Source organism: Ruditapes philippinarum, unplaced genomic scaffold (assembly GCF_026571515.1).
Source record: "Ruditapes philippinarum isolate M1 unplaced genomic scaffold, ASM2657151v2 ctg8204_1_1_1_1, whole genome shotgun sequence".
NCBI classification, from domain to species: Eukaryota; Metazoa; Mollusca; class Bivalvia; order Venerida; family Veneridae; genus Ruditapes; species Ruditapes philippinarum.
The window spans coordinates 29,799-41,549 of record NW_026866515.1 but is presented as its reverse complement, the minus strand read 5'-3'; the positions used below and the strand labels follow the sequence as shown (position 1 = coordinate 41,549).

Sequence of the window (11,751 nt, the reverse complement as noted above, 5' to 3'; positions counted from 1 at the left end):
AAAATAAACGGTTAGTGGAGACGGCTTACAAATACTCCCTCTAGCCTCTTTAAACTCTGTGTTGTATTGTTTATTATTTCAAAGGTGTATTATTAAAGAAAGTAAATGATTTATGCTCGTTTGAGTGTAACGAATTAGAGCATAAGTGAATAGAGTGTAAAGAAGCAGAACAAAAATAAATGCATGGTAATTTGAGATCATATCTGAGAGTTGCCTCCAAGGACGTTCTTATTTGTGAATTGAGCGATTCATTGGGTATCTTATTTCACGAATGATAAAATAGGTACGTAACATCTTCTTTTATATACCATTAAAATGACCTTAATCAAACATGCGTAGAACCGTTTTAGTTTAATTATTCTGTTAGGCAGAAATTTTGAATGCCTTTTATATATCTACAAGTATAGGATAGTGTTTGTTATTAAGCATTTGCAAAATTTTATTTAACAAGAGTGGCGCATCACGTAGTCCATTTAACATTTTGTCATTTTTTTTAAAATAAGAAGGACAAACATGTGTTTTGAAATCAGAAGGTTTATTGTTTTAAATGTTATTTCAGTTATACTTGGACAGATCTTCTGTGAAAAAATTAAGTTATATCAAACAGATGGACGGGTAAACTCTATTTCAAAATCTCAAGAAGTGCGTTCGTTGATTGAGTGTTCGGTTCTTTTTGAAAATGATATGGATAGCTTATCTTTTAATTACAATAAAGAAACCCGGGTTTGCGAGCTGAGTAACAACTATGTCGAGGGGTCCACGACATTCCTTACGGGATGGAACGTGTACTCTCCAATTGGTAAATATTACTGTCATCATTGTATCAATATCATAATAATAATTATCATTTAATCATTAATTATCATTACAAAAGATAATAATAATAATAATAATAATAATAAATAATAATCATCATCATCTTTTATCATCCTCGCTATATAATCCTTTTTGTGCTATTTTAAGTGTCAAACGTCACACTTGTCGCTCACTGCATAACATCGAAAGCGACAAGGAAACGACATTTGAATTGCAGCGTGTCACGTGATGATATGCGATACGATGCTTGATAATTATACAAAATGGAAGTATTACATATCTTCACGCATTTTCATTACGTTAACGTTTAACAAACAAACTTATGCCAGCTTTTGCGGCTGTAGTAGCACCATCCGCTTGTAGTGAATTAATACCTATGTTCAAATCTTAAACGACTTCTTTTTAACGCAAAATAAGACCTTCTCTAGCCCGCGTGTAACTGAGAGGCTTATCTTTGATAATAAGTTTACAAATGTATTGTGACCGATAGCAAGGCATAAATAAAAATATATTATCTGTAATAGATAAACCTGCAACACGCATGTAATGTTGTTAAATTGTTTATGGACAAGTTTCAGGCTCGCCTATAGAAATAGAGATACGGTAACCATGGAGGTACTGGTCGATTTTACTTTCTCCCATACGGATAGTTAGAAACACGTGAATCATGAAAATAAACATCATAAAACCTAAGGTTACTTAATGCTACAAAGCGCTTTTAGAATCATGTATTACTAAAATAAAATCATTTTCAATGTATTTATCATACAACAATATTAAATTGCCAGTTGTTACGGGCTTCAAGCGAATTTTTCACAAACAAATTATCAGTAGGAGAGTGTAAATTTCTCAAAGGATAAGTCCACTATAAACTATACAAACCATAAGATAGAACTATGATTTATATGTCAATTAATTCCATAACCAACTATTCAACATGAATTGGCTCATCGGGTAGTCCTACACTTTCTTTACTTGTAGTGAAATCTTACCATTTTTATACGTCCGTTTGAAAACGGGTCGTATTATATTTTCCATCTAGCGTGCGGGCGGTGTCCAATTATTGTCCGGATCATATCTCCTAAATTCATTGAGGAATTTTAATGAAACTTCATAGAAACGTTTACCACTATTAGAAGCCGTGACGTGCGCATGAACCAGTCTCTAAGTTAAAAGTTAAGGTCAGACTTAGAGGTCATTGAAAAACGCTTGACAGGAGCAAAACTTCTACATGCTTAAACGGATTTCAAAATAACTTGGCACAAATATTCACCATTGTAAGCCAGAGTGTCGCGTGTAAAATTCAGGTCTCTGTGACTAAGGTCAAAGTCACACATAGGGGTCAAAGTTCAGATAAAATTATAAAAAAGGTGTATTTGGACCATTTAGTCATTATTTATTGAGGGCTTGGAACACAAATTGTCACCATCATTACTACTGGTGTGAAACATGTAATTTAGGTTAATATATATGCAAGGTCAAGGTCAATAAAAATGAAAGTTAAGGTCACTAAAGATGATAAAATATAGAGATATTGTGGGAGCATATCTCCAACACGCGGGAGGAATTTAAATGAAACTTCATAGGACTTTTCAGCACTATAAGAAGCCGTGTAGTGCGCATAAATCAAGTCTGTATGTCAAACGCTTAACATGAGTAAACCTTCTTCATGCATAGAGGGATTTAAATATAACTTTGCACAAGTATTTACCACTGGGAGGCAGAGTTTCGCGTGCAAAATTAAGGTCCCTGCAGCAAAGGTCAAGGTCACACATAGGGATCAAAGATCAGATATGATAATTTATTCATCATTTGAGCCGCGTCATGACAAAACCAACATAATGGGTTTGTGGCCAGCATGGATCCAGGCCAGCGTGCGCATCCGCGCAGTCTGATCAGGATCCATGATGTTCGCTATCAGTTTCTCTACTTGTAATAGAATTGGTAAGCGAACAGCATGGATCCTGATCAGACTGCGCGGATGCGCAGGCTGGTCTGGATCCATGCTGGTCGCAAACCCATTATGTTGGTTTTGTCATGTCGCGGCTCATTTATTGAGGGATTAAAATACAACTTTTCATTACAATGACTACTGGTGTAAAACTATTTATTTAGGTTAATATATGCAAGGTCAAGGTCACGAAGATGATAAAATATAAAAATTTTGTCCAGAGCATATATCCTCCACACATGGTGGGATTCTAATAAAACTTCATAGAAATGTTTACCACTAGGAGAAGCAGCGTTGCGTGCATGAAACAGGTCAAAAGGTCAAGTTCAAGCTTAAAGGTCATTGAAAGAGGTTTGTTCGGAGCAAATCTTTTACATTCATCGGAGGATTTTCATGCAATTTGGTACAAATGTTCACCATTGTGTGGCTTATTGCACACGTAATCCAGGTCCCTACTACCAAAGTCAAGGTCACATAGAGAGGTCAAAGTTTGTGTACTGGGACCATATAGTTATCATTTAGTGATGGATTTAAACGCAAGTGATAACTATCATGACAACAAGTGTGACACATGTAATTTAAATTCTTTGCTTTATTCTTAATTTGACTATTGAGGCCACTGATATTAAAGTCAATACCTATCTAGATCTTAAATTTGTTGTTATGATCTGCTTGAATCTTTTGCATGAGACTTAATTTCACAAGGTGTGAAAAACTGTTGTTATTGGGTTATTGTATGAAATAAAGTGAGAAGGTAAATTTTAGCGTAGTTTAATGTTGCTTTTAGCAAATTTATTTTGTGAAGAATTAATTTTTATTTGATAGGTGATTTAATATGTATATCATATAATTGATATTGAAATCTGACCAAAGAGAACTTAATGTTAAATTAATTCAGAAATATGTTTTCCTCTCTTCAGATATAAAAGCATACTTTTATAATGTATTTTATATTGTATTTGTAGATTAAAATACATACTGTTTTTCCATACATTGTAAAATGACTAAAACAGACCATGCTCATAAAGTATGTAAGCAATGATAAGAACAATTAAGACCACCCCACAAGGCTTTTACTGTATAAATTTGAAACAAATGTTAAACTGTATCATGTAAAATAAAGGCATTCTTTGTTAATCAAATTGTAATCAAAAATACTGACTGAACTTTAGCTGTAATTGATTAATTACAATTAAATTAATCATTTTTGGCAAGGTATTCAATTACATGATGATTACAGTGTAATCATGTAATCAATTAAAAAATCAATGATTACAATTAATGATTACCCCAGGTTTGCATATAGCATAGGGATAACTTCTCCGTCGTTTATCCATCTGTTCGTTTGTCTGACTGTCCGTCAAAAATTTGTCCAGACTTCTCCTCAAAAACTGCTTGTGCAATTTCATCAAAACGTAACAGAAATGATCAGTACCAACTCTTGTGCATATCGTTGCCATTTTCCGGTCATGGTCCTTGAATAAAATAGGTGGTATTTTGGTTGTGGCCAGCTAAACAGAAGTCTGAATCTTTAAAGATTGTCCGGACTGCTCCTCTTATACTTTACATGCAATGTTAATGCATTTTTACAGAATTATATTTTTGGCAGATTTATTGCCGTTTTGAAAATGTGTTTTTTGTTGTTGTCCGGAGTACTTCTCAGAAACCATAGTGCAATACCATCCAAACTTTACAGAAATGATTTGAACTAAGTTTAGTTGTGCATATCATCTGCTGTTTAAGGTGCAATGATATTTATAGTTAGTTATAGTCCTTAAATAATTTATATTTTCAAAGTTTGTCCGGACTACTACTCTTATACCACTAATGCAATTTCGATGAAATTTTTCAGGATTGCTTTTTTGGTCAAGTACTCGGGTAGTTTGCTTGAATGATTTTTGGCCGAGTTATGGCCCGTAAAATTAAAAGGGTGTCAATAAAATTCGTCCGGACTACACCTCTTATACTAAATATGCAATTTTAATGAGACTTTACAGGATTTATTGGTAGCTCAAGTACTTGCGCATGATTTACAATTGTTTGCTTGAATGATTGTTGGACGAGTTATTGCCCTTGAATAAAAAAGGTTATTTTTTTGTTGCCAGCTACTCAAAAGTTTGTCTGGACTACTCCTCAGAAACTACTGGTGCAATTTCATTAAAACTTTACAAGAATGATCAATACCATGTCTAAGTGCGCATCTCAGAGTTATGGCTCTTAAATGATTTTAATTATTCAAATTTGTCCGGCCATCTCATCCGATACCAATTATGCAATTTTGATTAAATTTTACAATACTGATCGGTAACTTAAGTACTTGTAATTATTACACGAACTTTCGAGTTGAATGATTTTTGGCCGACTTTTGGCTATCATGAGGCGAAAAGTGTGATCACGGATCGTTCATGTTAATAGAATGGGCCTAATAAAGATAAGATTATATGGCGAAAATTAGTTTAGTTGTTGACTGTGGCATGCGTTTCACAATGTCGGTTTTAACAGGTCTGTTCAACAAATCACAATTGTCCAAATTTTTTACAGCGCATATTTAAAAGATTCAACAATAATTGATGAGATAAATAAAAAGATGTTTAATTTGTAGTGAATGGTGGTTGGAATACATGGCTAAGCTGGAGCGCATGCTCTGTGACATGCAAAACTGGAACAAGGACAAGGTCAAGGACATGTTCTAACCCATCGCCTAGCAACGGAGGACTAACATGCCAGGGTCTTGCCACTGAAAACGAAGTTTGCAACGAAAGAAATTGCTATCTGGGTAACCTAGTTTCATAGTCCCATTGAATACTGTTATTTCAAGTGCATTTTTAAGTATTGAATAATCTTATTCAGGACAAGTTTTAAATATCAAAATCTTAATAAGTTAGCAAAGAAACATGTTGGCGGACGTCTTAATCACTGTAGATAGACAGTGGACTGTTGGTATTTTGAAATTTTCTTTGAGATTAGCGGAATTCGAGTTACTAGGAGCTGCTGTAATGGATTTTTCAGATCCTTCAATAGTTTCAAATACAAAAAAATACGGCTGCCTGAAACGTACAGTATACTTAAAAATGAATACATCTTGGTGCAAACCTGTGATAATGTTTTAATAATGCGTGAAGTCATAAACGATTATTTTGCTAAAAGTATGAAGGTGAAATGAATAGACACAATTTTGTTAGAAAAATATAGGGCTTATTTAAAAGAAGTTTTGACAGTGGGTTTGAATGGAAAAGTGTTGGTATAATTGATTTTCTTTATTTTTTTTTCTTTTTTTTCAGCAAGTGACTTTTATTTCGGATCAGACATGGTTACGCAGCCGGAAGCAGTGGTAATTATTTAAAATTATTCTTCCTTTCTTGAATATTTTGTATATTTATTTCTCTTATATTAATGTCTATCCAACTTGTGTGTATCCGACCATTGTTTCCTGTCTTACGAAGCTTACAAAAGAGTTGTCATGACACCAAACAAACACAAAATTAGTAAAAACCATATCCATATTATCCATCAAAACATAACGGTTTGTTTTTGAAAGAAAGAGATTTTTATTTTATTGTTTAAAGATATTCTTATCGTTTTTAGTTCGATTATTCGAAAAGTATGGGGATATTTTTTACTTACTCTGGCGTTGTCATCGCAGACACACTTTTCGGTTTTTGCGTAAAAATAGTTGTTATCTCCAAAACTACTGAAGAGAATGCGTGTAATTTCGCACTCTTATTTGAGACAATAATAGAAGATCACTATATAGTTCTTACATTCTACCATGGATTTGACCGAATTATCGCACTTTCAAAATTGTACATAATCTAGGTTTTTGACCTATTATCAATCATTTTGAAAGTTTGTTTGTCATCATTTTTTGTTTTTATTTGTTTACTTTTTCCTGTTAAATTGTCGAAGAATTTGTCGTATTTACAGGCTTTCTGTGAAGATGTATCTGCAAGGCTTGTTATTATTGACAGTCAAGAAAAGTTGGAGTTTCTTGAATCCAAAGTATCAGGTCGATAACACATTTAATTTATATATGTCTTATATGACGTCATTAAAGGTCTTTAGTAAATATTCAACCTGCAAAAGCTTTCCAAATTGTTTCACACTATGTCTTGAATGGCGGTATTTTTTTGATCACTTGTAATAGATACTCCTTTTATAAAGTAAGTTTACTTTTTTAATAACCCAAACAACTACATCCATAGTGAGATTTTGTAATGTTCTGCCTAGCTTGTATGTTAAGTATGTGCGATAACAAAACTTAATGTACGTCATATAAAGTACCGTTTCTGCGGCGACAATTCATGCTTGCCCTTTCTAAAGACTTATAAAAGTCTTTCTTTCTGAGGCATAATGTGCCTTTAATAGAAATGAAGACATATTGCATTGTTGCAAATGTCTTGTAACATTTACACCATCGTTTACTACGCTGTCATGCACGTGGTACCGCATTCTTTGCTACTGCCATGCGTATTTAGTATTGCTGAGACTCTATATCATTTGAATTATATCAGGGGAACTGATCAATATTATAATACTTAGTAAATTAATCAAGTATCTGAAATTCTCCAAAACCATTATTTAAACATTATTGAAACTCGATTACGACGAGTTTTATTGCTAAAACTAAGAATAATAGATATTTCTTTTCAGGGTTTTATCATTGGATCGGCGCTACTTGTACCTCTGGCACGAACTGCAAATGGGTTGATGGCAGAAGCGTTGATTCTGGTTTCACGGTTTGGATCGCCTTTTAATTTCCAAGATATTAAAATGTCACTGCCCATTCATAATAACACACCAATTGCTTGTTTAGTATTTAAAACATCTTCAATTGACATTGACTAAACACGGTGGAGTTTTCAACAATTTAGTGAATGCTTCCATAGTTATTATGAAATGAATTAAGCATTATTTAAGGTTATGCAAACTGTCAAAGTTTATGTAACTATTAAAATGCATGATTATTGTTATTATTCATGTAGTTTACAGACGAATTGTTTTTGCAGGCATGGGCGCCCGGCGAGCCCCTTGGTAATGATTGTGTATGGATTGGTTACAGGGTAAACAAATGGGATGATTGTTCCTGTGACAGTTCCGCTAAACCTCTGTGCGAATACATTTAACAAATCAAATCCTACATACGTGTAAGGATGTATTTACGTTAACAGTTTTCGATACAAATGTGACCTATAATAGGAAAACGAATAATTTAAAACAAAGGTAATTTTGAAACTACTAAGCTAAGTTAATGACTTCATCTTTATGACTATCGGCCTGAAAATGGTTGTTATAAGACGCTTTGGTTTATATTATTATTTTTACTCAACACAAGCCATGTGAAAATCTGATCATTTGAATTAAATTTATAGGAGAAAATATTTAATACAATTGATTGTTTTCTTCTCCTCTCAAAACAATGTATTTTGATGACATTTTAATTCCGTGTTTATACAGCAGGTGGGTAAAAAATGTTTTTACTGTTTTCAAATTTCCTAGCATTATTCATTAGTTTCATCATTGCTATTGGTACTTCTCGGAACAAGATTAAAACACTCTCAGTTTTTCAGCAATTCCAAATTAGATTTTTTTTAAATGTTTTCTTTCTTAAGACTCCTAGGGTACATGTTATGATTTTTTTATGAATTTATTATTTGTTTATTTTTTACCAAGAACTGATATTGCTGATAAATCATGTAATTAAGGAACTTCTTCAAATAAACATATGAGCCACGTCACGACAAACCCAACATAGTGCGTTTGCGACCAGCATGGATCCAGACCAGCCTGCGCATCTGCGCAGTCTGATCAGGATCCATGCTGACCGCTATCAGTTTCGCTACTTGTAATAGAGTTGGTAAGCGAACAGCATGGATCCTAATCAGACTGCGCGGATGCACAGGCTGGTCTGGATCCATGCTGGTCGCAAACGCACTATTTTGGTTTTGTCCTGACGCGGCTCATATGTAATAGGTTGTAGGCTAGAGGTGATATTGCATTCATTAGTAGTGAATACATGTTTTTGTTGTTATATATAAATAGGATTTCATTTGAATATTTGTAGCCTAACGTTATGATGTCTTTATATCAAACATTTGTTTGCAATTTCTGTTTTCGGCAGTAGGCTCTAGCATGCATAATGTTGTCACGTTTTTCGTAATCAATTGATTTATAAAACATTTTGTTTTTGATGTTTTGATTCATTACGATAAGTTTGGGAAAACTCAAAGCAAAGATATTACTGTTGCATTGTACTTTCCTAAACAGTGTTCATGTATTATATAAAATGATAGTTCAATGATACAAAAATGATTTCTAAACTAAATTTATCAAAAGTAGTTAATGCTGAGTATTATCATAAAAAAGATGGCTATTTCGTTTTTTCAATACCTTTTTAATATATTGAAATATTCAGAAATAAAATAAAATTATTCAATCATATCACGCCCGGCAAACTGTCGCTCCACTTCAAAATTGTGGTGTACGGTAAAACGAGCGAACGGCATTTCCGAGATAGAGCGGAAGGCCGATTTTAACGCCTAATTGTAAGTATTGTTAATGTTTTTGTCTTTTTATTCATTTAAGTTGTACTTTTTCGAAAAACGGAAAATGTGGTTCCGTGTAAGATTGATTTAGGCTTCCAATGATCTAACCTGTTACAAAAAGAAAATTATATTAAGCCCGGGAGAACTTTTCTCCCTGACGAAGCGAACGATGATTTGTAGAATATTGAACTTCCCAACCATAGAAATGCCATACCCTTCAGATTTCTTGAAAAAGTTTATTAGTAAATTATCAACCCGTTATAAGAACTTGTCCTTCGTGCAAAATAAATTACTACTGAAGGATTTCTTAAATTTGTAAACCGATATTTTTCGAATGTAGTGGAGCGAAAAGGCAAGAGATGGAGCAAAAGGTTCGATGTTGAGCGCAAGGCGATATTAATTTCACAAAATCGAATATTTTTAGTTCTATCGCGAACAAATGTTTCCGAGCAGGTACGTGTAACTCGATTGTTCACGCCAAAATGTTATGTTTTTCGAAAAGTTCAAATATTCAAGGTGCAAAACACAAATAAGCCACTTTTTCCTGAATTTGTAAGGTGGGGAATCGCTATGAAAATGGTTTACAAGGTGTCAGTCTTTATAAGGATATAACACATGTTCCAGTTATGTTTCAAGATACTTCCTCCCTTATTTAGCATTGTTGTTTAGTTTATTATTTTCGTCTGTAAGTGTAAATAGAAATTTCTACTATAACTAGGTCTATTATATTATTGATAATTTTAGTCCGTACACCGACTGAGTTCTGCCTCACTTTGAGAGGAAAATAATAAACTAAACAACAATGCTAAATAAGGGAGGAAGTATCTTGAAACATAACTGGAACACGTGTTATATCCTTATAACAACTGACACCTTGTCAACCATTTTCATAGCGATTCCCCACCTTTCAAATTCATGAAAACGTGACTTATTTGTGTTTTGCTCAGAACAGGTACGTTAGAGCTATTAATTACAGAAAGTCATTGTGAACTGAACTTGGTAGTAGTGATCCATTTAATTTAATGCGTTCCATGGATTGCATAATTTTGTTTCTGTTCTGCACCTTGAATTTCTAACTTTTCGAAAAACATAACATTTTGGCGTAAACAATCGAGTTACACTTACCTGCTCGGAAATTTGTTCGAGGTAGAACTAAAAATATTCGACTTTGTCGCATTTAGTTTAAACATATTTTATTTCAAACATTTTCACACAAACATATATTACATACAATCAATAGTTACATAATATACAATGCTGAAAAAGGATTAGATCCGAAAGCATACAATGCTTATAGAGGTCTTTTCCTAACATATAATTCATAACTGTAAATTTGTTTGTCGCATTTGCACGGACACACGTTTTTAAATGTACATAACCATGTCAAAAATCATGATTGACCTCGAATAAGTGGCATCCTGTATTATGCCATGCATTAATGTGTATGATTCAATGGTCGGGCCTCATCCAAATTTCGAACATAAATAATGGAATCTACACGGCAGCCATAGCTAGGTGACACCTTCGCGATTACAGTTATTACGCTATAGTCGTTGAAAGGATATCACAATTTATTAGTTCTCTTTAAAAGGTATATATATCTCGTTCTTAACACTTGATCATGTCTATTTTAACTTCTATAGCTTTTATTTATAAAAATCATTGACTACGCACCTCCTAATACGTCAAATTAATATCGCCTTGCGCTCAACATCGAACCTTTTGCTCCATCTCTCGCCCTTTCGCTCCACTACTTTCGAAAAATATCGATTTACAAATTTAAGAAATCCTTCAGGAGTAATTTATTTTGCACGAAGGACAAGTTCTTATAACGGGTTGATAATTTACTAATACACTTTTTCAAGAAATCTGAAGGGTATGGCATTTCTATGGTTGGGAAGTTCAATATTCTACAAATCATCGTTCGCTTCGTCAGGGAGAAAAGTTCTCCCGGGCTTAATATAATTTTCTTTTTGTAACAGGTTAGATAATTGGAAGCCTAAATCAATCCTACACGGAACTACATTTTCCGTTTTTCGAAAAAATACAACTTAAATAAATAACAAGACAAAAACATTATCAATACTTACAATTAGGCGTTAAAATCGGCCTTCCGCTCTATCTCGGAAATGCCGTTCGCTCGTTTTACCGTACACCACAATTTTGAAGTGGAGCGACAGTTTGCCAGGCGTGCATATCTGGCTAATTAAATAGTTGTTTCTTTTAATCTTTATAAATAATGGAATCCACTTATATATTTTGACATGACTGGGCTAGAAATGTCACGAGTTGTGTGTCATTTAATGTAGCCCAGACGGTACATGTATACAAACTTTCAGATATGTCGCTCAATCCGTTTTACAGGAATGGTAATAAATAACCCCAAAAAGAGTTAAAATGCATTAAACCTAAATTGGGCTTTGAACCACATACAAAATGGAT

The 11,751-nt window shown here is 33.5% G+C and overlaps 1 protein-coding gene and 1 long non-coding RNA gene across 2 annotated transcripts; both read left to right on the top strand.

The window, feature by feature from the left end:
* Positions 1–514: 514 nt before the first annotated feature.
* LOC132732718 (thrombospondin-1-like) lies at positions 515–6,110 on the top strand. Its single transcript, XM_060719192.1, has 3 exons — positions 515–799; positions 5,370–5,543; positions 6,049–6,110. Exons 1-3 carry the CDS (start codon positions 685–687, stop codon positions 6,108–6,110), a joined length of 351 nt encoding a protein of 116 aa, XP_060575175.1. The 5' UTR covers positions 515–684.
* A 580-nt stretch (positions 6,111–6,690) lies between these two features.
* On the top strand, positions 6,691–8,206 carry LOC132732719 (uncharacterized). The gene is made up of 3 exons (XR_009626089.1): positions 6,691–6,773; positions 7,418–7,503; positions 7,774–8,206. It is a non-coding gene; the product is annotated as an uncharacterized LOC132732719 (long non-coding RNA).
* The last annotated feature ends 3,545 nt before the right edge of the window (positions 8,207–11,751 follow it).

Excerpts from the sequence above, each read along its gene's own strand:
- LOC132732718 (XM_060719192.1), top strand. The coding sequence starts at position 685 with ATGGATAGCTTATCTTTTAATTACAATAAAGAAACCCGGGTTTGCGAG. Across the intron at positions 800-5,369 it reads GAACGTGTACTCTCCAATTG|TGAATGGTGGTTGGAATACA; the intron begins GTAAATATTACT and ends TTTAATTTGTAG. Across the intron at positions 5,544-6,048 it reads CGAAAGAAATTGCTATCTGG|CAAGTGACTTTTATTTCGGA; the intron begins GTAACCTAGTTT and ends CTTTTTTTTCAG.